At 42.1% G+C, this 27,731-nt stretch overlaps 1 protein-coding gene across 1 annotated transcript; it reads right to left on the bottom strand.

Moving 5' to 3' along the window:
- Positions 1-122: 122 nt before the first annotated feature.
- Positions 123-27,441, bottom strand: LOC117429189 (E3 ubiquitin-protein ligase TRIM39-like). Its single transcript, XM_058998372.1, has 12 exons — positions 27,283-27,441; positions 21,650-21,700; positions 19,813-19,943; positions 18,107-18,136; positions 17,703-17,807; positions 16,021-16,125; positions 14,927-15,124; positions 13,630-13,767; positions 13,285-13,309; positions 12,804-12,830; positions 12,687-12,713; positions 123-1,767 (listed from the first exon to the last, which is right to left on the bottom strand). The coding sequence occupies exons 2-12, from the start codon at positions 21,678-21,680 to the stop codon at positions 1,214-1,216; spliced, it is 1,371 nt and encodes a 456-aa protein (XP_058854355.1). The 5' UTR covers positions 21,681-21,700; positions 27,283-27,441; the 3' UTR covers positions 123-1,213.
- Between the last annotated feature and the right edge of the window lie 290 nt (positions 27,442-27,731).

The raw sequence follows: 27,731 nt of genomic DNA, 5'->3' as shown, positions 1-27,731 counted from the left end.
CCAAAGTTATCTTTCCCCAGTCAAGCCTTAATAAGCAGGTAAATTTACCATAATAAAAAACAATAATTAAAAAATGTAGAACATAAAAAAGCGCAACCAGATAGTCAACAAAAGACAACACATTATTCAAATTCTTTGCCGTATTATATATTTATGGTAAGGCAAGTTTATTTTTCCATTAAAAGTGCTCCCGGTTATAACGTTCTGCCGCCCGGCTGTACAGAATTCCTGGGGAGAACCATGGGTCTAATTTAATTAGCACTGTGCTGTCACAAATGTGTTCCTTTTTACGAGTTCAACAATTGAGCAGTAAATCACACAACACCGTTATATCTTTTATACATTTTATCAAGAAAGATAGAAAATAGATGCTCTACAAAAACAGAAAAGATTCATATCAAAATAGCAGAAATCAGTTAACTAAGTTTAGCAATGAATAATATTCAGGGAACATCTCAGCTTCAGTGTACATAATCATTACATGGAAAATAATGCATTCCTCTATTAAGAGGAAGGAGAGAGGGAGAGTAGAAAGGGCAGGCAGGAGACGAGACGGAGAGATTGTTATTATTATTTGTTTATTTAGCAGACGCCTTTATCCAAGGCGACTTACAGAGACTAGGGTGTGTGAACTTTGCATCAGCTGCAAAGTCACTTACAATTACGTCTCAGCCAAAAGACGGAACACAAGGAGGTCAAGTGACTTGCTCAAAGTCACACAATGAGTCAGTGGCTCAGGTGGGATTTGAACCGGGGACCTCCTGGTTACAAGCCCTTTTCTTTAACCACTGGACCACACAGCCTTGATGTGAAGGAGAGAGGGCAGGGGAGGGGAGGAAGAGTAGAGTGGGCAGGGTGGTGTGAGCAGAGAGGATGAAGGAGAGAGGGCAGGGTGGAGAGGAGAGCCATAGGGGAGGGAGAGGGAGAAAGGAGAGTAGTAAATAAGGATAACATCAGAGGGGAGAGAGAAGGAGAGGAGAGAGAGGGAGAGGAGGCAATGGAGAGAGAGGAGAGGGATCTGGAGGTGGAGAGGAAAGAGAGGGTAAGAAAGGGGGAGTATAGAATAAAATAGGAGGGACTCGGGGTAAGAGGGTGGAAGAGAGATGATTTCTTATCAACAGCCCAGAAGAGTGCAGAGAGATTGTCAGTGAAAGTGAAGAGGAGATTGTCTGAGCTGTTTGAATAGTTTCCTGGTTCAGACAGCAATGTGTGTTTAATCTGCAGCGCTGACAGGGTCAGGGTCAGGGGACTCCAGCACAAGGTCTGTATTACTGTCCACAGTATAGAAGAGTGGATAGAGTTTCTCATTGGGATTGAACTCCATGTCCGTGAAAGTGTAGATGTGAGATCTGGTCTCCACATTGTAAAAGGAGAGCTGCCCTTCCTCATAATCCAGATACACCCCCATCTTCTGGGGTTTCAGGCTCTGGGGGAGGGGGGTCTGGGGGTCAGTGAGAGCAGTGAACACATCATTATCTCCATCTCTCTCCACAGTCCAGTAACCCTGTTGGGGGGTCGTGTTGAACTTCCCCTTCCTCTCGGACGATTCTCTGCTGACTCCTAATCTCCACCATGTATTCCCCCCCACCTGCACCTGCCAGTAGTGTCTCCCCGAGGTGAAGCCCTCCCTGCCCACCACACAGTCCCACCAATCAAATCTCTCTGGATTGTCAGCGAGATCCTGCCACCCTCCTAATCTCACTCGTTTCCCCTCCGCAGACAGGGTGAGCCCCGGGTATGCTGTATCAGGGTCCAGAGTCACATCAACTGTGGAGAAGAGAGGAGACATTATTATTATTATTATTATTATTATTATTATTAGAGGGGGGAGAGGAGGGGGTGATGGGGGAGTGGAGAAAAGGGGATGGAGAGAAAGGAGTAGGAGGGAGGGGATGATGGAGGGAGAGGAGACAGAGGGGATAGGAGGGGGTGATGAAGGAGTAGGAGGAGAGAGTGTAGAGGGAGGGGAGAGGAGGGGATGATGGAGAGTGGAGAGGGAGGGAGAGGAGAGAGGGGAGAGGATGAAGGAGGGAGAGGAGAGAGGGGAGTGAAGAGAGGAGGGAGGGCAGGCGGTGGCAGAGGGGACGGGAGAGAAGAGAGGGGGAGGGAGGGGAGAGGGGACAGGGGAGGAGGGGATGATGGGGAGAGGGTACAGGGGAGAGGAGGGGATGAGGGAGGGATGGAGGGAGGGGATGAGGGAGGGAGGGAGGGATGATGAAGGGAGAAGGAAGGGAGGGGATGAGGGAGGAGAGAGGGGAGAGGAGAGGATGATGGAGGGGATGATGGAGGGAGAGGGACAGGGAGAGCATGCGGTGACAGAGATAGGAGAGGGGATGATGGAGAGAGGGGGGAGGGAGAGGAGGGAAGAGAGAGATGAGAGAGGGAGTGAGGGAGATTAGAGAGGTGAGCGGGGTGGAGGGCACAGAGAGAGGGAAAGTTGATATGTGACAGTCACTATCAAGATGAGTTCCTAATTAAAATATAATTTATAATTGTTTTCTAATTAAACAAAATGCTGAAAACATGACATAAGTAAATCAGAATATATACTGAACTAAACCAGAGAAAAAAATACCAATACAAATACTAAATACATAACAAGCAAAGAAGAAAAGACAAAACCAACTGAGGATTACAAGAGAACCAAAGACATAGGAATACGGGAGAAAAGAGGAATGAAAGAAAGAATTCTGAAATATATATATATGTATGTATTTTATAATTGCTTTGGCAACACCTACTATTGTAAGTCATGCCAATAAAGCACCATTGAATTAATTGAAAGAAAAAGAAAATAGAAAAAGAAAGAAAGGTGACAAAGGCAGAAGGTAAGTCTCATACGTTAAATTAATCTTAAAATAATATTTACAAGATATAAATATTAACTAAAGCCCAAGATTACCACGTATAGTAAAGTCACTTAAATCGACAGACTAAACTCAAGTGGCAGTTTGAAAATTCAGTTGGAATTGTAGCAGTTTTTCGAATTTTGAATTGTAGCAGTTTTCGGTTGTCATGGAAAGCGCAGTGAACGTAATGAGCAGTGATATACACTATCCTGAATAGGTCAGAAATGCACAGGCCAGAAAAACAACACAAACTTAAAGTGCTGAGAGAAAACCCTGACGAAGGCTTTTCCCTGGCCGGCGAGTGAACAAGATCTGGAGCCCAAACACAGAGCCCTGCAGCTACTGAACCGAACCAGCCTGGGCAGCCCGACACATCGTCATGCATACCGGCACCAATGACCTGGGCCAGTGCGGAGACGTGGCCAAAGCAGTGAGGAAGGTGGCAGAGAGAGCCATGCAGGAGTTCAGACTCCAGAATTGTCATTTCCACACTGCTGCCCAGAGCAGACACTACCCCACACATCACCAGTAATATCAATGCTGAGATCGTCCGGGGCTGTGCTCTGATGCCCAGCGTCCACTTGGCACACAACCCCACACTGAACCCCTGGCAGCTGTACGTCAGAGTGCACCTCAACCAGGAAGGTGACCGGGTCTTTGCTAAATCCCTCAAGGATACAACCATGGGCTGCAGCCCAGCCAGCCCCCCCCACCCAGCGCAGCATACAACCAGTGGGGAGACCCCCTTGAGCCACAGGACACACACCTGCGAGGGGCCAAACCACCCCTCGCCCACACAGCACGACCCAACACTGTATGAGCCATTGCAACCTGAAGCAGCACAGCCCAGCCAGATCCAGAGCCCCTCCGCGCACCAACCAGCCACAGCAACAGCTCAGCTACACTGGAGCTCTCGCTCAGCCAGCCCCCCCTGCCACCACTGAGCTGGGTGAGATAAAACAGCTCCTCAACACCCTCTGCTCAAGACTATTGGACTGAGGGACCCGTAGCACTTGGGTAGTACACAGGAAACCCTAGTTTACCTGGGAAAATATCAGAAATGAATGTGATATAAATATGAAGAAAAAAAAAATGTGTGTGTGTGTATATGTGTGTGCGTGTGTATTTTTATATACAGTACTGTGCAAAAGTTTTAGGCAGGTGTGAAAAAATGCTGTAAAGTAAGAATGCTTTCAAAAATAGACATGTTAATAGTTTATATTTATCAATTAACAAAATGCAAAGTGAGTGAACAGAAGAAAAATCTACATCAAATCAATATTTGCCTTCAAAACAGCATCAATTCTTCTCGGTACACTTGCACACAGTTTTTGAAGGAACTCGGCAGGTAGGTTGGCCCAAACATCTTGGAGAACTAACCACAGTTCTTCTGTGGATTTAGGCAGCCTCAGTTGCTTCTCTCTCTTCATGTAATCCCAGACAGACTCGATGATGTTGAGATCAGGGCTCTGTGGGGGCCATACCATCACTTCCAGGACTCCTTGTTCTTCTTTACGCTGAAGATAGTTCTTAATGACTTTCGCTGTATGTTTGGGGTCGTTGTCATGCTGCAGAATAAATTTGGGGCCAATCAGATGCCTCCCTGATGGTATTGCATGATGGATAAGTATCTGCCTGTACTTCTCAGCATTGAGGAGACCATTAATTCTGACCAAATCCCCAACTCCATTTGCAGAAATGCAGCCCCAAACCTGCAAGGAACCTCCACCATGCTTCACTGTTGCCTGCAGACACTCATTCGTGTACCGCTCTCCAGCCCTTCGGTGAACAAACTGCCTTCTGCTACAGCCAAATATTTCAAATTTTGACTCATCAGTCCAGAGCACCTGCTGCCATTTTTCTGCACCCCAGTTCCTGTGTTTTCGTGCATAGTTGAGTCGCTTGGCCTTGTTTCCACGTCGGAGGTATGGCTTTTTGGCCGCAAGTCTTCCATGAAGGCCACTTCTGACCAGACTTCTCCGGACACTAGATGGGTGTACCAGGGTCCCACTGTTTTCTGCCAATTCTGAGCTGATGGCACTGCTGGACATCTTCCGATTGCGAAGGGAAGTAAGCATGATGTGTCTTTCATCTGCTGCAGTAAGTTTCCTTGGCCGACCACTGCGTCTACAGTCCTCAACGTTGCCCGTTTCTTTGTGCTTCTTCAAAAGAGCTTGGACAGCACATCTGGAAACCCCTGTCTGCCTTGAAATTTCTGCCTGGGAGAGACCTTGCTGATGCAGTATAACTACCTTGTGTCTTGTTGCTGTGCTCAGTCTTGCCATGGTGTATGACTTTTGACAGTAAACTGTCTTCAGCAACCTCACCTTGTTAGCTGAGTTTGGCTGTTCCTCACCCAGTTTTATTCCTCCTACACAGCTGTTTCTGTTTCAGTTAATGATTGTGTTTAAACCTACATACTGAATTGATGATCATTAGCACCTGTTTGGTATAATTGTTTAATCATACACCTGACTATATGCCTACAAAATCCCTGACTTTGTGCAAGTGTACCTAGAAGAATTGATGCTGTTTTGAAGGCAAAGGGTGGTCACACCAAATATGGATTTGATTTAGATTTTTCTTCTGTTCACTCACTTTGCATTTAGTTAATTGATAAATACAATCTATTAACATGTCTATTTTTGAAAGCATTCTTACTTTACAGCATTTTTTCACAGCTGCCTAAAACTTTTGCACAGTACTGTATATATATATATATATATATATATATATATATATATATATATATATATATATATATATATATATATATATATATATAAATAATTGTTCAGGACATCAGCTGTGTAGAAAGAAAAGCAACACAGTGCAGTAAACTTGCTGATTTTCAAAAATTCTGAGGATGATGTTAAGATGATGTCAGAATAGAATGTTCATTCCAAGAGGCTCCAAAGTTCCCAGTTTGAAGATAAGTTCACGTTCTCTTTGCTTCAAAGTAGAATTTGTACCAAAACAGTGACTGATTCCACAGATGGTGATGTCTTCAGCAGTGTGATTATTGCTACTAGAAATGTGAAGGTGTTGATTCAAATGCTTTGTAAATGTTCCACAAAACGATCTGCTAAACGTCTTTAAGTTTCCCCAATGTATAATTGGTTGCATTTTGTGCAAATGATGCAGTACACGACTCCTTTAGAAGTACATTATGCTTGAAAGAAAACATAATTCCAAGAGGCTTCAAAATAAATTTCAACCCAAACCGAGACACCATAGGATCCTACAGGTCAGTACAAAGCTTAAAGCTTTTGGCAACAATGTCAACATGTATTACAATGCACCTCGTCTCATCCATGAACTGAATGCTGATATCTACAACTACGTGAACAAAACTAAAATTATGAAATGGACAGCAGGAACTAACTTCCAACACTGATCAGAAAATACATCTCAAAAAAGATGTCCCAATTCCTGAAAACTTGCCACTTACCAGCACTGAACAATAAGTTTTATCTAAAGCCCTAAAAAAATAGCTGATGAATTCACTGTACTCAATGATAACCAACATTTTTTCCAACGATTCCGTCTGCATGCTCACTTCGCACAAACTGATCAGGATGACCCATCTTCTAAACAAACTATTTCTGACCCTGCTGATAATAATGTTACTAACTTTAATAAGTACCAACCCACCAAATCCTCCTGGACACCCCCTTCAGGTGAATTTCCAGCACTAGATTTTTTTTATACACAAATGTGAAATAGAAATCCAACAAATCAATTTTAACATACCTACAAAACATCTTTATTATTATTATTATTATTATTATTATTATTATTATTATTATTATTATTATTATTATTATTAATTTCTTTATTATTTATTTTCTTCACCCTTATTCAGGGCAGTTACAATGACATTATTTTTTACACATTATTTTTACATACAATTACCCATTTACACAGTTGGGTTTTTACTGGAGCAATCTAGGTAAAGTACCTTGCTCAAGGGTACAGCAGCAGTGTCTCCCACCTGGGATTGAACTCATGACCCTCCAGTCAAGAGTCCAGAGCCCTAACCACTACTCCACACTGCTGCCCTAATCAATCTAAAGAAGAACAGACTGCGCCACGGAACTTACAAAAGCGAGATGACATCATCATAAAACCCGCTGACAAAGAGGAGCTGTAGTTGTCAGGAGTAAAGACCTTTACATAAAAGAAGCTCGGCAACAACTCTGATACCATCTTCTACACTAACAATGATAACGATATCACAAGACACCGTGATTTCCACTATTGATAACGTCATCCTAATAAACCTGTTACCAGAATCTGCACGGAACCTAACTGTAGAAAACCCTTGCTGCAGTTGTTTCTATTTACTTCCCAAAACCCACAAACAAAACAATCCAGGCCGTCCCCCATAGTATCAGCCTGTTCCTGTCCCACTGAACTAATCTCCAAATTTCTTGATGATATCATCACACCCATTGTTGAATCACTGCCTACATATGTAAAGGACTCTACACATTTTCTACAAATATTGGACAATTTCAAAGAACACTATCATTGTGATAATGCATAATCTAGCGAAATTATGCCAGTTACCGGCATCGATGTGAAAACAGCCTCAGAAATTATTGGTCAGCTTCTCTTGAAGACCACAAAGCCTGAATACGATCATTTCTTAAAATAGGAACAGTGACAGCAACTGCCCAGCCTGACCTATTGTTTGTGTTTTGTTTAAACTTTTATTCTCGCTCTGTCAGCACTGTTTTTGTTCAAATAGTTTATTTATTTTTGTTATTTAAAAATAAACAGCGCACACTGCGTCTTTTGACCTGCAGTACCCGCCTTGGTTTGAAAATGTCTGAGGAATTTGGGGACTTTTATAATATCCAATGCATGCAACCTGGTGGGAAATCAAAGCAGTATCACTGGCCAGATACACATGACAAATGCTGGGTACCCCATGGAAACATTCATTGCAGTGTTATATTTCCTAGCCTCACTTCATCTTCCTCAAGAGGCTACACATTTCAGACAGGCTAGGTTTAGATTTTGTTAATGTTAAAGGGGGGGGGGGGGGTACCCATCAACCACATTTTGACCTCTCTATAACTTTTGACCCCTTGACCTGATCAGTCTAAAGATGTAAACGTTTGCCTGAAACAACGCAGAGAACCAAGTCTGGTGTGAATTGGAGACGGTAGGGTTTACAAGACAACTATTTGAGGTGATTTGTCATGGAATGACCCCAATACAGCTCTTTGCCAAAAATGAATACAGTTTATTCAATGTGTGCTGTCTCTATCCAGTTGAAACTTAAAATCGCATGACTCAGTGTGGCATTCATATTAGGTCAATGTCATGGCCACCAGCACCTTTAGCATGCAGGGTTATATGAACCCGCGAACATGAAGTCACTGTCTCAAATGGTTTCTGAGGCTTAGACACTGTGGCAAAGCATTAGGTCCTCATCATCAAGAAACCACAATTCTAAGGCAAGAGAAGGTGAGAAGATGTTTCTGAATGTATGTAACTGCATGTATGTAGCTGCATGTGTGAAAAGAGAAAGAATAGAGGGAGGGAGTGGGGATACTGAGGAGAAGTGAGAAAGAGGTAGGGACAGAGGGAGAGAGGGAAAGGGAGATGGAGGGGGGTAGAGGTAGGGACAGAGGAAGGGAGAGAGGGAAAGGGAGATGGAGGGGGGGTAGAGAGCAGGGCCAGCGTTATGGGGGGGGGGTCCCTGGCCCCTGGCCCCTGGCCCCTGGGGGCCCCCAGTAAAGCTGTTGCATCATATTTACAGTGCCAGGTATGTAAAATGCAATGCGAATATCACAGTCATTTAATCGCTATGTGAAAATACTTCATATTGAAGTCATATAAATAATAATAAAAATGTACAGCTGCTGCAGCAATTAAAATAAAATGCATTCTACGCTGGTGTTACCTGTTATGTTGTAAACTCATCTCTTAACTGAAACACATCTCAACCACGTTTGCTCAATTTGTTAGGTCAGAACTATGAAGCAGCAATGAATCACCAGTGATTCGTTGGTTCTGGACTGGAGAGAGAGCCGAGTAAATAGTGATAGTGTGACCGCGGCATGGGATTTAATATTTTTGAATTCGTTTTGTTAAAGGTATAGGTAAAATTAAGCGAAACCACAGACGTATTACAATGTATTGGACGGAGGTGGGAAAACTAGAGAGCTGGAGATGAAACACTCCCATCCCAGCGGTGCTCAAAAAAGAGAAGCTTATGAGGAAAAGGCCAAATGCTTGGGAGCATATCCTAAATTGACAAAATTTTTCACACAACAAGAAGCTCAGGCAGAACGTGTTGGGGAAAGTTCAACATCTAGTTCTCCATCAGCTTTGAATTTCGAGGAGGTAGCTGAGACTGGGAAAACTGTTGAGGCTGGATCAGAGGATATTGAGGAAACACAGGACCCGCGAGGTGAGTACTTAGAGATCAATAATGGCCAGGAAGAATAAGTGACGACCAGAGATTTGAAATAGTCAAAACAGGTCCCAAACAAATACTGAATATCGAATTTCCCCAAAATAATGATACAGTTCCCCGACGCTTTACGATCTCAGATCGTGGCTTTTGTATTCCGAGTCAGCAGATAAAATATTTTGCTTTTGTTGTGTTCTTTTTGGAAAACGGGATAATGCTATTTCGAAGGATGGCTTCAATGTGTGGAAGCGCCTTCATTCAAGCCTCAAAGAACATAAAAACATAAAGTTTACAAATGAGAGGATGCCATTCAGCCCATCTTGCTCATTTGGTTGCAGTAGCTTATTGACCCCAGAATCTCATCAAGCAGCTTCTTGAAGGATCCCAGGGTGTCAGCTTCAACAACATGAACATGAACACTCACCTGCACATTTGCGCTGCATGGAGGCGTGGCACTGTCTGAAAACAGGAATTAGTGATAATAAAACTGTGGACAGTAGCAACATGGAGTTAATCGATATGGAAAGGAATTATTGGAGATCTGTTCTAACGAGAATCTAACATAGTTTGTCATTTGGCAGAGCGGAATCTGGCCTTGTGGAAGTACAGAAAAACCACATGATCCTAGCAATGGAAATTTCCTTGGTCAAGTTGAACTTCTGGCAAAATTTGACCCCGTAATGAACGAACACCTGAGGCGAATTGAGAAAAGAGAAATCGCAGATCTTTACCTCAGCAAAGATATCCAAAACGAATTGATTGCTAGAATGGGAAAGAACATCCTTCACTCCATTCCGAAAGGGCTCATCGTGCGAAATATTTTGGTGTGATAATGGACAGCACACATGACACTAGCCACACTGAGCAACTGTCAGTTACACTGCACAGTGTCAACTGTGAGCTATCTGCTGGTGCTTCAGTTACAGAACATTGTACTGGATTTCTTGCTGATGAGGACACGACTGGTGAGGCACTATATGATACTTTTTTAGGACACCTCGAGAACCTGGGAATTCATGTTAATGACTGCAGAGGACAGAGCTACTAATGGAAGCAATATGAAAGGCAAAAAGCAGGGTGTACAAAAAAGAGTGCAAGACATTAACAAAAAGGCTCTGTTCATACCTTGCAGCAGCCACACCCTGAATCTGGTCAAATTGGATGCTGCAAAATCATCGGTGCTGTCTGTGACATTTCTTGGGATGTTACAGCATATTTTTGTTATCTTCAGTTCTTCTACTCAACGCTGGTCCATACTTAAACAGCATGTTACCCAGCTTAGTCAAACCATTGTCAGACACTCGCTGGGAGTCCTGCATTGACAGCGTTAAGGTGCTTCGATATTATTTGCACAAAGTGCATAATGCCCTGGAAGCACTTGTAGATCATACAGTTCAGAAAAGAGATGGTGTGACAGCCTCGGCGGCACAAAGCCTTGCACGAGAGATATCTTCAGGACACTTCATAGTGTGCATTGTTGGATGGCACAATGTTTTGTTTCATATCAATTGCGCAAGCAAACACTGTAGGGATGGAAGCCCTTAAAAACGAAATTCAGGCAGTGCTAACATTTCTGCAAGATTTCAGAGAAAACGGGTTTGCATCAGCTAACGCCTCTGCATGGGAAATCACAGAACAGATCGGGATTGAACTAACATTTCCTGAACAGAGAAGACGAAAGAAAAAATCAACATTCGATTATGAATGTACAGACGAGGTTGCCAACACTCCAGAGGAGAGATGAAGCAGATTTCTTTTTTCCTCTAATTGCTGCCGTCGTAACGAGCCTGAATGAGAGGTTTTTTTTTACAGTTTGTTTGGTTTTCTTTTTAGCACCAGGGAGATGGGGAAGGCTATAGTCAAACACCTTAATTAAAAGTTGCCAACATTTGTCACGCGAAATGGGTGACATCGATGCTGATGAATCTCGAGATCTGCTCCGCTGTAAAAGGCTTGCCAGCTGGTGTGTCTAATTCACCCCTGGAGATGTTAAACTACATTTACACTGAAAAGCTGAAGGATCTGTACCCAAACCTGAGCATCGCATTGCGTTTACTTTTGAGTGTACCTGTAACTGGCAGAGAGAGACGCTTCTCGCATTTGAAGTTATTGAAGACTTACTTACAGAATACAAATGTCACAGGACCGCCTGAATGGTCTGGCTGAGACTGCCATCGAACACGACATTTGTCATTAGTTGGACTTCTCCAAAATAATTGAAGACTTTGTCCGCTAAAGCACGGAAGGTCTGCTTCTAGTAGGTGATGGGGGTAAGTTTGTCATGTTTAATATTCTTAAGAAATGTATGTTTGTGTTGTGCTGTATATTATTAGTAGTAATAGTAATTGTTGATGAAGTTTCTATTTGTAGTTTATTGGTCGTAATAAGCAGTAGTAATATTACCCCATACGTTTCTTTTTGTTTTGTTGGGGGGGGGGGGGGCATTCTTTAGCTTTTGCCCTGGACCCCCGTTAGTCTAACGCCGGCCCTGGTAGAGAGGGAGAGGTAAAGGGGGAATACTGAAAGAAAGTTAGGCAAAAAAGAGAGGTATAGGGAGAAAGAGAGGAGATAACAGATCAAAATTCTGAAACGCCAAATCGGATAAGTAAAAGTGTAACACATAGTATATACCTGTCACCTGGGAGAGAGGGAGCGAGAAAGAGGGGAAGTGAGGAGGGGAAGGGAAAGGGAGAAAGAGAGGGAGAAGGGGCAGGGAGAGTTAAGGCTAAAGAGAGATGGGGTTAGGGGACGAGGGAGAGATTGGGGAGAGACACAGGCTCAGGTTATGATTCTCTTAGTAATTTGTTCTAAAGAATGCCTGTACTAAGTTTCATCACAATTGGATAAATGATTCTGTATCTAATATATACCTGCCACCTGGAACAAACGCCCATGTGAGGAAAGGGGAGAGGATAGAGGGGAAAGGGAGAGAGAGGGAGGTGAGAAAGAGGGATTTCCAGAATAGATTTCAACTGAATCTGAATCATTATTCAGCCAAGCCACAGACTAACCCCCATTCATAAATTACAATGCTGATGTGTTTAGAGAGACGGCCACACACAAAAGACTTGGGGCTTGAACTACTTCTAGAACTATCTTTTAGGGAGAGGGGGAGGTGAAGAGAGGTGAAAGGAGAGGCGGGAGAAGAGAGGGAGAGGGAGAAAAAGATGAAGGATGCGGTAGAGAAAAGGGGAAGGGTGTAATAGAGAGGGAGAGGGAAAGGGTGAAAGTAAGATGGGAAGCAAAGCAAGAGAGGGGAGAACATGGCTTTAAATAAACTGTAGAGCAGAGAGGAGATGCCCACTGTTAACATAGTGCTGTCCCTCTGTACTAGAAAAAACACAGTGACACCAAAAATCAATCAGAAATATCAGACTTCAGCAACACATAGTAAAACTAAAGAGTACCTGATGCATTGTGAATCCACTGCCAGACTAGAAAAAATGAAAGAAAAATAGATTAAGTACTCTGAACAGCAGAATGCAACACTTGAAAATCAACAAAACTGCAACAGTGAGAAATACCTAAATCAGGGATGCATCTCCCAGCACCTGTGTGAAGAGATAAAGACAGAGTTGAATCAATATTCCAGCCCAAAGTATAGATGAATCTCTTGAAAGATCCAGTATCACAGTCTAAACTTCACAGTGTTGTTCATGCATTCATTTTAAATTACTATAACAAGGTTCCCATGCTGTGTTTTGTGATTCTCTCGTTTCCCATTTCGGAGAGACCCGCCTCCTTGTTGGGTTACCTCATGCATTTTGAATTTCCGTCCCGTTAATACAATTCCACCCATCAAAGTGCAACTTGAAATAACATCGACTTGTGTTCAAAAGACAGCAGGAATCAAGATGAACCTGCTCCCCTCAGAAGAAGTGACCTGTCATTCAAATACTGCCTCCTTGTCATTGGAGGAGAACGACACTCGGGCTAGCGCTGTTCTAAAATGACTAGGGATGATCAGAGATGAATTATAACATGTTGCAGGTTTGCCGTACTCACCAACATTCTGAGATTTCAGCATTCCCTAAAAAACAACAACAATTCAGTCAAGAGAGAAACAAATGAATGTATACCAGCTGTCAATTAATTATACTTCATTATACTTTGCCCTGTGTGAATATATGTGCCATTTGACATATACTTGTAGTAGCTGACGTATTTGTCAAATGGCACAGATATTAACATAGGGCAAAGTATTATTAAGCGCAATTTAATAAAATGATTGCTTGTCTGCTAATGAATAGAAACGAGCATTTCCTTATCCCTGTGTGCTCTACTGTGACACAAAGCACATGTACAAGTATAGAGCTGAGTTCTGCTGTGGGTTTATCTTGCTGCTCTCACCTTATCTGCCTCCTCCTTGATCAGGGCCCACATGATGAACTCCATGATGGGTAAGATGTTACTCAGCTTGCCTCGTTTCCACTCCTTCACCAGCTCTGCAAGACCCTGTTCTACAGCCTCCCCCACTGAGACAGAGTTCTGGTTAAAGACAATATAGATTAGGGGGTAAGGGGTGTTCACTCCAGACCACAGTGTGTAAGGAATGCTAGAGAAGGGTTTCAGTTGGGCAATGTTTTAAAATGAATCACACAAGTATGTCAGTATCATACATCCCTGCCATGGTTGTGAATTCAAAACAGTACACCACTCTGCTATCTCCCTGTCAACATTGCATACCAATCTAAATGGAGCCTCATTTGAAAAACTCCCTGATATCAGAGGCTAGATTTACTAAATGAGTCTAGCCACATTGTATTAGCAAATGACTGAATGTGCTTACTTTATAACAGTGATTAGACAACGACTGAGTGCGAACAGCCAATCAGGTTCCAGATCTAGCGGGCTTCTATTTTGCACAGATGCCCGCTGGAACGCTGAAGTGCTGAACTGTGAATTAAATTTTAAATCAATCTGCGCATAAATACCGGCTTTTTCACTTAACATTGTAATCTACAACTAATCTGATAACATAAAAGCTACTTAAACATACTTTCTGATGCTGGTCTAGAGAAAAGGGAAATCATGTGTGTGACAGGACACCGTAATGAAGGCTCAACGTTTGTGTATCGTTTTTATATTCTAATTATGTTAGGGACTATTTTCCTCATCAAAATATCAGAAGTTCAAGGTAAATATAGGTTTTAAAGTTTTTTTAAAAGAGAAAATAAAGAAATAAATAATTTCCTAATAGCAATAGAGCCTTCTCAATGCGGGCTCTACCGTGTGGTAGATGACCTTGACTTTCGTTAGCGCCCTCCCCTCCAGATCGGGACGCAGAACTCCAGTCACGGTCATCTACCACACGGTAGAGCCCGCATCGACGGGCACTATCGCTTGAATGAAAAATAAAAAGACATCCTCTTCAGAACAGATCACAAGCAGTGTGGGTGTGTAGGAATGAGATACAGGCCTCTTTTGAGATGCACTCATGGACAGTATGTTCAGAACAGATCACTAGCAGTGTGGGTGTGTAGGAATGAGATACAGGAACCTCTTTTGAGATGCACTCATGGACAGTATGTTCAGAACAGATCACTAGCAGTGTGGGTGTGTAGGAATGAGATACAGGAACCTCTTTTGAGATGCACTCATGGACAGTATGTTCAGACCTAGCTGTTGAAATGTGTTAAAATATTACCTCTTGCACTGTCTTCAGCTCCCTTGCCCACTCCATGATGATGTCATGACCGTCCTTCAGTCTTTGCTCCTCCTCTTGACTCAGCTCCTCCCCCTGGTTCTGCCCCGCCCCCTCTGGTCCTGGGAGATCCTCTTTGTTTTTCAGCTCTGCCCCTTTTCTTCTCTCAACCTGCCCAGCACTCTGGCTTTGCTTTGGTGTCTATGAACAGAACAGATCAGAATATCAGTGTTCTTAGGGCAGCAGCTCCCCTTCTCTCCTGCCTTTGACTCCCAGAAAGATCACAATTCATTCTCTCACAGAAACACACAGTGAAGTTACAGATTAACAATAGACTGCACTTCCAATATGTAGCTCACTGGCTGATTTATTTGGTCTGCAAACTGCATCCTTGTTTACTGTTGTATGAGATAGTCAAAGCAAAGGCAAACACTATATATGATCATGATTCTCAGCTCTCACTGCACCCTGCCTGTGAACCTGATTCTCAGCTCTCTCTGCCTGTGAAAAGATTCTCAGCTCTCTGTCTGTGAACCTGATTCTCAGCTCTCTGCCTGTGAACCTGATTCTCAGCTCTCACTGCACCCTGCCTGTGAACCTGATTCTCAGCTCTCTCTGCCTGTGAACCTGATTCTCAGCTCTCTCTCCCTGTGAACCTGATTCTCAGCTCTCTCTGCCTGTGAACCTCATTCTCAGCTCTCACTGCACTCTGCCTGTGAACCTGATTCTCAGCTCTCTCTGCCTGTGAACCTCATTCTCAGCTCTCACTGCACCCTGCCTGTGAACCTGATTCTCAGATCTCTTTGCCTGTGAACCTGATTCTCAGCTCTCACTGCCTGTGAACCTGATTCTCAGCTCTCACTGTCTGTGAACCTGATTCTCAGCTCTCACTGCCTGTGAACCTGATTCTCAGCTTTCACTGCACCCTGTCTGTGAACCTGATTCTCAGCTCTCTCTGTCTGTGAACCTGATTCTCAGCTCTCTCTGCCTGTGAACCTGATTTTCAGCTCTCACTACACCTTGAATGTGAACCTGATTCTTAGCTCTCACTGCACCCTGTCTCCACCTCGAGCTTCATTCTCTCCATCTCTCTTTACCTGGACAAGCTTGTCCATCTCATCAGCCCATTTCATGATGAAGCAGCGACACTCTTCCAGGCTGCACGTATCCTCACTGGACACAGGGGCAGGTATGGCAGAGTTCTAAAATCAATCAATAAGAAATTCAAATCGTGAATTTAACCACAAGCACTGCAGAAACGTATGCAAATTTTGAAATGAAATGTATGCAATTTACCCTCACCCCTTCAAACACACACACACACACACACACACACACACACACACACACACACACACACACACACACTCCCCTCACCCCTTCAAACACACACACACACACACACACTCCCCTCACCCCTTCAAACACACATACACACACACACGCACTCCCCTCACCCCTTCAAACACACACACACACACACACACTCCCCTCACCCCTTCAAACACACACACACACACACACTCCCCTCACCCCCTCAAACACACACACACACACTCCCATCACCCTTTCAAATAGACACACACACACACACGCACTCCCCTCACCCCTTCAAACACACACACCCACACACACACACCCCTCACCCCTTCAAACACACACACGCACTCCCCTCACCCCTGCAAACACACACACACATACACACACACACCCCTCACCCCTTCAAACACACACACTCCCCTCACCCCTTCAAACACACACACATTCCCCTCACACCCTCAAACACACACACACACTCCCCTCACCCCTTCAAACACACACACACTCCCCTTATCCCTTCAAATACACACTCCCCTCACCCCTTCAAACACACACACTCCCCACCCCTTCAAACACACACTCCTCACCCCTTCAAACACACACTCCCCTCACCCCTTCAAACACACACTCCCCTCATCCCTTCAAACACACACACTCCCCTCACCCCTTCAAACACACACTCTCCTCACCCCTTCAAACACACACTCCCCTCACCCCTTCAAACACACATACACACTCCCCTCACCCCCTCAAACACACACACACACACACACACACTCCCCTCACCCCTTCAAACACACACACACACACACACACTCCCCTCACCCCGCCCTCTCTCTGTAGCTTCGAGACACTGTTTAACTCCTTTGTTAGCTCTGCATAATAATCGCATGTATTTTATGGTTTCACCTACCAGGAGAGATGGCACGGAACGGCATCCCACAATTCAAGCTAAGATAGAACTCTTTGGCATTTTAAACAGCAGAAAATAATTTAAGACACACATAATCACTCCAGAGTTTAAACTGTGTAGTTCTATAGTCTATGCTTGGCATGAATATAGACATAGCAGATATAGTCTATGCTTGTCATGAATTCAATGAAACTCGGACTGCACCTAATTGTTGTTGTCAAAGCTGTTTCTACTCTGTTCCGTACCTGACCTTCTTTCTTTGTTGGCTAAATTAATCACCAACCCCCTACTCACACACTTCCCACCCTCTCTCAGTCTGTACCTTCAAGACTCCTAAGCTTTTTTACAATATCTCTCCATTCTCCTCTCTCTGTAATAACCAAAACCAATAACACTAACCCCCATCCCTCCCCCTCTCTCCGCTCTCTCTGTACCTTCAAGACTCTGTTCAGCTCCTTTCTCCCCCCTCTGCCTCTCTCTGCAATAACCAAAACCAATAACACTCACTCCCCCATCCCTCCTCCCCTCCGCTCTCTCTCTCTGTACCTTCAAGACTCTGTTAAGCTCCTTTGCCAGCTCCATGATGGAGTGTCGACACTCTTCCAGGCTCCATTCACCAACCTCTTGATGTCTGGACTTTCTATCAGACCCCTGTGGAACGAGTGAATAATTACAAACCTTCAGGATGGGTTCAGATCTTCACTATTCTACTGTAGATGGTCATTTTTCTAAAATGGATTTATATTCAAAACTACTGTGGGTTAATAATATCATTAATATGCTTTATTCTCTTAATTGATAATATACATCATGACACGTAACTACGCTCAATCTTCTCACCTCTCCCTCTTTTCCAATTCTCTTTCACTCACAATCTCCCCTTTTCTTTCCCTCTGTCTCATTCACCTGTCATTTAACAATACCCCCCCCCCCCCCCCCCCATTCTGTACCTTGAAAACTCTCCTCAGCAAACCAGGAATCTGCAAAAGAAAAGGTCATTCATTTAATTTCTGTAATAAGAAAAAACTCTAATTTTAACATTGACTTGGAACCAAACTATTTATCAATTGTAAAATGTGTTTTATGGGGAGCTGTAATCTGGTTCAGCATCGAATGGGCATTTAATGTACACATAAAAATACATTTTAGAAAAAAATCCAAGGAATAATATTCTGGTTTAGTTTTACTTTGTTCATTCATCCATAGCTGCTCCTCGTCTCACACAGCTGCTCCTGACCTCACTCAGCTGCTCCTGACCTCACACAGCTGCTCCTCATCTCACACAGCTGCTCCTCATCTCACACAGCTGCTCCTGACCTCACAGCTGCTGCTCATCTCACACAGCTGCTATTGACCTCACACAGCTGCTCCTGACCTCACACAGCTGCTCCTGACCTCACACAGCTGCTCCTCATCTCACACAGCTGCTGCTCATCTCACACAGCTGCTCATCACACACAGCTGCTCCTCATCTCACACAGCTGCTCCTCATCTCACACAGCTGCTCCTGACCTCACACAGCTGCTCCTGACCTCACACAGCTGCTGCTCATCTCACACAGCTGCTACTGACCTCACAGCTACTCCTGACCTCACACAGCTGCTCCTGACCTCACACAGCTGCTCCTCATCTCACACAGCTGCTCCTCATCTCACACAGCTGCTATTGACCTCACACAGCTGCTCCTCATCTCACACAGCTGCTCCTCATCTGGATCGAGGGTGTTGAGGAGGAAGCATGTACTAACAGTGGAAGTGCAGCTGGATCGAGGGTGTTGAGGAAGCATGTACTAACAGTGGAAGTGCAGCTGGATCGAGGGTGTTGAGGAAGCATGTACTAACAGTGGAAGTGCAGCAGGATCGAGGGTGCTGGAGAGGAAGCATGGACTAACAGTGGAAGTGCAGCTGGATCGAGGGTGTTGAGGAAGCATGTACTAACAGTGGAAGTGCAGCTGGATCGAGGGTGTTGAGGAAGCATGTACTAACAGTGGAAGTGCAGCTGGATCGAGGGTGTTGAGGAGGAAGCATGTACTAACAGTGGAAGTGCAGCTGGATCGAGGGTGTTGAGGAGGAAGCATGTACTAACAGTGGAAGTGCAGCTGGATCGAGGGTGTTGAGGAGGAAGCATGTACTAACAGTGGAAGTGCAGCTGGATCGAGAGTGTTGAGGAGGAAGCATGTACTAACAGTGGAAGTGCAGCTGGATCAAGGGTGTTGAGGAAGCATGTACTAACAGTGGAAGTGCAGCTGGATCGAGGGTGCTGGAGGAAGCATGTCTCTGTTACATTTAGACGTGCTTAGCTAAAAGGGTGTTTAAGTCAGCTGAAGTTTAATTGAAATCCCTTTTAACCAGAAGCGCTTAACAACTTGCACACGTGTAACTCTTAGCTATGTCTAAAGTTAAATGCCTGGTAAACACCTTTTATGAATACAGCTCTAAACTTTCTCTGAAACAGCAGTCTGCCACATGTAATTTTTAAATAAAAATAAATGCAAATTACATGTGGTCACAGTCAACCAGCATTGATTACATTGTTCTTTAAATAGTGTGACTGGAAAACTTAATTTTTCCACATATTTTCTTAATTGGGAGATATGTGGATTTTTTCACATTTTAAATCAAACTATAATCTCTTCTAATGATCAGTGTGACCATACCTTAGGGTTGCTGAACCTAGGTCTGTCGACACTGCAGGACTTGGCATCTCGTGCAGGGGTTATACCCTTGTAGTCACAGCCGAAACTGCCAAAACTCTGAGAAACACTGAGGATTCCTGATGCACCTGAAACTGTGGAGACAGAGAGGGAGTGAGAGACTGTCAGAGAAGAGAGCAACTCTGTGAAACACAGATTCCTGATGCACCTGAAACACTGGAGACAGAGAGGGAGTGAGGGACTGTCTGAGAGAGAGAGAAGAGAGAAAGGGAGGAAGTGAGGGATTGTCAGAGAGAAAAGAAAGAAAGGGAAGGAGTGAGGGATTGTCAGAGAGAAGAGCAAAAGGGAGGGAGTGAGGGACTGTCAGAGAGAGAAAAGAGAGATACAGTGATGTAGGTAGAGACAGTGTATGAGTGGTGACATTCATATTAGAAACAGTAACATAAGAACATAAGAAAGTTTACAAACGAGAGGAGGCCCATCTTGCTTGTTTGGTTGTTAGTAGCTTATTGATCCCAGAATCTAATCACGCAGCTTCTTGAAGGATCCCAGGGTGTCAGCTTCAACAACATTACTGGGGAGTTGGTTCAAGACACTCACAATTCTCTGTGTAAAAAAGTGCCTCCTATTTTCTGTTCTGAATGCCCCTTTATCTAATCTCTATTTGGACCCCTGGTCCTTGTTTCTTTTCTCAGATCGAAAAAGTCCCCTGGGTCGACATTGTCAATACCTTTTAGAATTCTGAATGCTTGAATCAGCTCACCACGTAGTCTTTCTTTGTTCAAGACTGGATAGATTCAATTCTTTTAGCCTGTCTGCATACAACATGCCTTTTAAACCCGGGATAATTCTGGTCGCTCTTCTTTGCACTCTTTCTAGAGCAGCAATATCCTTTTTGTAACGAGGTGACCAGAACTGAACACAATATTCTAGGTGAGGTCTTACTAAAGCATTGTAAAGTTTTAACATTACTTCCCTTGATTTAAATTCAACACTTCTCACAATATATCCGAGCATCTTGTTGGCCTTTTTTATAGCTTCCCCACATTGTCTAGATGAAGACATTTCTGAGTCAACATAAACTCCTAGGTCTTTTACATAGATTCCTTCTTCAATTTCAGTATCTCCCATATGGTATTTATAATGCACATTTTTATTGCCTGCGTGCAGTACTTTACACTTTTCTCTATTAAATTCATTCATCAAGTCATTTGCCATGTGTTGGCAGCAGTGTGGAGTAGTGGTTAGGGCTCTGGACTCTTGACTGGAGGGTTGTGGGTTCAATCCCCGGTGGGGACACTGCTGCTGTACTCTTGAGCAAGGTACTTTACCTAGATTGCTCCAGTAAAAACCAACCTGTATAAATGTGTAATTGTATGTAAAAATAATGTGACATCTTGTAACAATTGTAAGTCGCCCTGGATAAGGATGTCTGCTAAGAAATAAATAATAATAATAATAATAATAATAATAATAATGTGTCTGCCCAGTTCTGAGGTAACTGTGGAGACAGAGGGAGTGATGTAGGTAGAGACAGTGTAGGAGCGGTAACATTCATATTAGAATCAGGGCTGTATTCATCAGGCATGCTCATCTCTCAGGTGCTTGTAAAATATTGAGCTGTTCTTAAAACAAGTGGTTACTTTCCATCACATATTCATGAAGCATTTTGATCTCTACATGCATATAAATCTGTTCTTCATTTTGGAAGCGGCTAACCAAGATAGAATGTGTTAAACAAGGGCAGGGCTTGTTTAACACAGACATTGAAAAGGCCCTCCTGTTGAAACGTGTGTCTACTGGACTAAGAAGTGATCTTACAGTTTGTTTTCATTATTACCTGTTTCGACGTCAGCAGTTTTCTTTTCCATCTTCTGTACGGATCATCCAACTGATTAGACACACAAAGACAGTGAGATCAGGAATAATGTCCAGCCAACTGTGTGACATTTTAAATCCTCATAATTAGAGCTTCTGTTTTATATTCACTTTTTATATACTGTATGAAATGACTGTTCTTGCTTACAGGGCTCGACATTAAGGCGGCTATTGCTGTGAGTGCCCTTCTCAATTGCTGTGGGTGCCCTTCTCAATACACAACACGTGTCAATATTTATGAATGCACTGACATCTGTCTGTCAAGGGGAAAAAAGCCGGCACATCACATGTTTTAAACTGAAGCGCGAGAGGGACGATAACAATCTGATCAAACACAAACGCCTGGAACTCCAGAGGAATACGGTGACCCCAGATTCATGCAGCAGCTGTGATGGTGATCAAAGGAGTGCGAGTACTGCTGTGTAAAAATATAGCTTAAAATGAAACGCTGCATTCAAGAAATTAGAACAAGAACACCGAAACACTAAAATAAAAATACACTTAAGGTTTGTGTGTTGGACATGTGCCGTTAACAAAATGTCCTACAAACTTAGAAGAAAATAATTATAACGAAGGGCTGAAACTCAGCAAACGGGCAATAATACACACACATTACATATATATATATATATATATATATATATATATATATATATAAAGATAGCAGGGAGAGGGTCAGATTCTTCCCTGCTAAAAAAATGTGCAAATGCACGTTTGTTGAACTTAATTGTGTAAATATCACCCGCACCTGGGCATGATAAGAACATAAGAAAGTTTACAAACGAGAGGAGGCCATTCAGCCCATCTTGCTCGTTTGGTTGTTAGTAGCTTATTGATCCCAAAATTTCATTAAGCAGCTTCCTGAAGGATCCCAGGGTGTCAGATTTGTAAATCAGAACCAGGTGCAGTCAGTCTGCTCAGGGCTGCTGCGTTGTGAAGAGCCCGGTTGTGAGTGTGTGCAACCGTAAAAAGGTATTGTGTGAAACAATCTGTTGTGGTTTGTGGACGGGGAAATAGCTTAGCTGTCCCGTGTTAGTCAGGGATGATCCTGTGTTTAGTTAGTGCTCTGAATGGGAGCTAGGTGTTTGTTTTGTTTTGTTTGTTCTTGTGTAAATATTAAAAACAGCTTATAAAATTCAATTTCTGTGTCCTGGGTCTTGCATATTGGGGGCAAACGAACAACCGTGAGTGACGGCCCGTTTACAAAATACATATAAAGGAAGTGAAAAGGTTAGCATATCAAGCTGAAAAATGTTTTCTTTGTGAACTCTAGAATTAATAATAATAATAATAATAATAATAATAATAATAATAATAATAATAATAATAATAATAATAATAATAATAATAGTGTTATTCTGCTACTTTTACAGCAACAAATAACCTGTCGCCTGTAAGTAAACCAGTGGAAATTTCATACATACCACAACATGGATTTAGCCCCATAGCATGAAGGCCACTGTATAACTGAAAGCTGTACGACTTTTGAATTTCAAAATTAAATCCTGTCTGACTTTTTACAAAACTATCACATAACTGGATTTCTGACTGTATGCTTAGGTAATGTTTTTAAAATTGGACTGCAGTTTCCATTGTACATATGAACTGTGCAGCATCTGATTCAGCACTTCCACTCCCAATTCTTACAATTCAAATGTGTTCAAAGAGTAAAGTTGCAGTATCAATGTAACTGCACTATTAATACAGTATCAATGTAACTGCTCTTCCCTGCACTATTAATACAGTATCAATGTAACTGCTCATCCTGCACTATTAATACAGTATCAATGTAACTGCTCATCCCTGCACTATTAATACAGTATCAATGTAACTGCACTATTAATACAGTATCAATGTAACTGCTCTTCCCTGCACTATTAATACAGTATCAATGTAACTGCTCTTCCCTGCACTATTAATACAGTATCAATGTAACTGCACTATTAATACAGTATCAATGTAACTGCTCATCCTGCACTATTAATACAGTATCAATGTAACTGCTCATCCTGCACTATTAATACAGTATCAATGTAACTGCTCATCCCTGCACTATTAATAAAGTATCAATGTAACTGCACTATTAATACAGTATCAGTGTAACTGCTCATCCTGCACTATTAATACAGTATCAATGTAACTGCTCATCCAGCACTATTAATACAGTATCAATGTAACTGCACTATTAATACAGTATCAATGTAACTGCTCATCCCTGCACTATTATTATAATATTTTAAACTGTGCTTTTGTGTGATGTGAATCAAGATGTAAAGCCTTATCATATTGTACATTAAAAATGTCTAAACATGTAGATTAGATTGGTATTTTATAAAACACACTAGAATCACTACTGACAGAAGAAACAGTAACACAGCTCTCCCAAAGAAATGATGCAAACTAAACCAGGCAACAGACACCCCTCCACAGCAGCAGAAGAGTCATCATCTCACATCTCTTCAAGGAAAGATATTCTTTGAGTTCCTTGACATTTGTTTTCTTTGTAGTTTGTGGTTGTTTTTTGTGAGATATGGTGTTTTTGATACAGCATCTATGTTGTGTGTCTTACAACAGTATATCGTCCTGGAAGCAGGAGCTGGGAGACGCCGGTCATTCTATAGGAAACCCTGTTTGGGCCGGGGTTCACGCCAAAATAACAAATAGCTGTCTCTCTCTCTTTTACACTCGGGGTTCACACACTGCTTCACCGACAAGCACTCTCTCAGCCGGTACTCTGTCTCTCGCAGTCTCTCTCCAATCAGACATCCACACGCGTTCTCCCGCTCGCGGCTTCCCCACCCCTCCTACTTATAGCCTCCGGGGGAACCGCCCACTGCACACACACACATACGCACTCACGCAGACACACAGTAACGGCGTGCCCCGTACCCTCACAATACACGGAACCTTAAACAGGACGTAACAAACAAGACAAACACAACGTATATATATATATATATATATATATATATATATATATATATATATATATATATACACACACACTGTGAAAACAGCCTCCGAAATTATTGGTCAGCTTCTCTTAAACACCGCAAACCTCAAGTATGATCATTTCCTACACAAAAATGTGGGAAATCAGTCTGCTTTCAATTCACAAATGTCATTTTATCTCAAACATTTTACTATAAATGGGAATGTTCAATTTAATGTTTATGGCAAATAAAAAAGGACAAAATATATGTATTCAGGGACTATTTTTTTAGGTGGAAGGATACATAATACATTTCTATATTTTTCCTTAAGAAAGCTAGTTTGTGTAATTATTTAAACATTGTTTTAGCTATTTTATAAGCGAATTTTATAAACTCCAGTGTGTGCGGCCAGATAATTCCGCACACTGGGTTATTTCTTACCTACATCCAACCTTCACCACATGAACTGTAATATTTTGACCTGCTGTATATTTCATCAATAAATTCATAATTTATGTATTTCTCACTTCATTTTTCTTAAAATGACCTATTAATATTAACGACAGAAAAATTGGCAGACTTTTCTATTTAAATGTGAGTTAACCCAAAAGTTAACTTTTTTACAAAAAATAAACTTTGATATTGTCTCTATAATGTACACCAAACTGTTGTTTAAAAAGATCCGCACGTCCACACATGTGCAGGGGAAAGACGAAAAAGCAATCGAGCTATTAAGTCCCGCTGTTTATGCACAGATAGTTTTTTGTTCAGTGTTCTCATTTCATTTCTCAAAATAAATTCCAGGCGTTACTCTTTTTCTAAGCTGTCATTGTCGTTAGTATTGCTCCAACAGCAAACGCGAGACTATAGGAAACAACTGAGTCACTGGCCTCTACTCCCTTGACTCCCTTAGCCTATAGCAGAGCTACATAATGAAGTGCGCCCGCCTGCCTGTCAATATCTGCAGTGGCCAGCGAGATGAGAGTTTTACGGTTGTAGCTGGTGCATTTTTACATTTGTTAAAACAAAAAGAATAATGTATTCATTTAAAAACAATTATTGTAAAAACTTATTTTCGAGTATTCAAACCTATAGCAAATAATCCGAATGTAAATTGTATGTAAAATATTAAAATATTCTGACTATAAAATAAATACTTTTAACTTGCCGAAGAAAGATTTTAACAGATACCGTATAATACAAATAGGCAATGAATTACCTGTGTTGCCTTTGACCGCAAAAGCGCACCTGCACCCATTGCAATGTTTATTTAAATAACTGAAATACTTTCTGACAACGTTAGTTTAGAGCAACAGAACTAAACAAAATATCAATGCACAGTTTATTTTCATCATGGGTTAGGGTAACAATGTTTTATTTTATTCTTATTGCAGTAATCCAATACAGATTTCTGAGCAGAGTTGCCTTGTTTGAATGAGAGATCATTCAATATCAGCAACAGACTAATAATCATAGTTAAGTTTAAACGTGTAAAAGCCACCCAGTTAAATATAGTTACCCGAAACTCAGGAAGAACGCAGTGCCAAAACTCACCGCAGTATTAACTGATCATTAATCAACAACATAAAGTTTGTATTTTTCTTATTTAGAAATATGAACGACAACTTCACTCAGAAGAAAACGTTTTCTTATAAAAAGTTTAGTTTTCGTTCTGTAGAAAATATGTTTTACACATTCAAACAATATTATTTCATGTCTAACATTAGTTGACATCAGATCTCAGACAATTTGGCGTTTGCCTCAGCATTTCATTAAAATAAATAAAAATAAATAAATATAAACGATTCAGTCTATCTTATGATTAAATAAAGTTATTCGACTGACGAACTGTTGTTAAGAGCTGCAGTAGATACTCAGAGGATGAACACTGCTGTGTTACTTTCCATTAGCCTTTCATTTCTTAAAACAGGGCGCACCAAAGTCTTTCTTCGCCATATATATATATATATATATATATATATATATATATATATATATATATATATATATATTTGTTTGTTTGTTTTCCCCTTATCCAGGGCCCCTTCGAGTCGTTGGACCTGGGGCAATGTGTCCGTGCTCTCCGTGGGCCTCAAAACACTTGAGCACTTTAGTAGTTTTCAAAACGATTTGCACCCCTGCCAGGGCTTAACCCCACCCAGCACCTTTGCTTACTAAATATTTCGTTTGTTCAAATACAACGAAGAGTTCAGAACTTTCTAGTAGATTCAAGAACACACATCTGTGTCTGACTTCTCTTTCCTGCCAGCACGAAGCTAGTCAGGTCACTCTACCCTAGCGACAAATGACACTGCAGCCAGCGAATCATTTATAGGTAGCTTTGTGTTCTACATTCACAAGCAACACGATCACAGTAGTATAACTAAATTATACTACCAGAATTCATAAATCTAATTTATCAACGTTTTCTCTATCAAGTGCAAATACATGTTTTTGTGACATGACAATCTAATTTCCACTGTTCATAACTAGTACAAATCCTTCGAAATGGTTTGTGGTTAGTTAAGCGCCATTATAAAATGTCGCAGTAGCCATGTTAAAACCCCATCGAGCCTGTCAGAGTGCGTGTCTGCTCTGAACCACATGCTCACATTCTACTCCATTCCTTGAACAGAACAGCGTGCTCTAATGTCCTGCTTACCTTTATAAAAGCGTGCCTGTCTCACCGCTCCTCACATCGGTACAGAACAAAACACGGTCGTATTTGTAGTTCTTATTTTCCTCCTGTATGACTGGCTCGGTAAACAACTTGTGATTAATATCGAAACTGAAAATGTTCTTCCTCTTTCAGTCAGAAAAAAAAACACGCAACAACCCGACAGTGCAGTAGGTGGGCGAGCATACGAATCCACTGGCTTCTCGTGCCTGTTACTTTGGGTTAGCAACGTCCCGGGAAAACTGGGATTGTTTCAGACTTCATTTTTCGTCCCGGTCAGGAACAGTAAAATTGTTCAATCGTCCCGGTTTTGCTCTTTTGTATTCACATTTTTATAAGTACTAAACTGTAGCGGTGTGCTCAGCAAGTGACAGGACCCTCATTTATTGTAGAACAAATATATAGAGAGAGGCATTTATAAATTACTTGTTTAA

The sequence above is a fragment of the Acipenser ruthenus genome, chromosome 24 (assembly GCF_902713425.1).
Source record: "Acipenser ruthenus chromosome 24, fAciRut3.2 maternal haplotype, whole genome shotgun sequence".
NCBI lineage: Eukaryota > Metazoa > Chordata > Actinopteri > Acipenseriformes > Acipenseridae > Acipenser > Acipenser ruthenus.
This window is presented reverse-complemented; position numbering and strand designations above follow the sequence as displayed.

Excerpts from the sequence above, each read along its gene's own strand:
- LOC117429189 (XM_058998372.1), bottom strand. The coding sequence starts at position 21,680 with ATGGAAAAGAAAACTGCTGACGTCGAAACAG. Across the intron at positions 13,310-13,629 it reads TCAAGGAGGAGGCAGATAAG|GGAATGCTGAAATCTCAGAA; the intron begins GTGAGAGCAGCA and ends GTTGTTTTTTAG. Across the intron at positions 12,831-13,284 it reads GCTGAAATCTCAGAATGTTG|GTGCTGGGAGATGCATCCCT; the intron begins GTGAGTACGGCA and ends CTCTTCACACAG.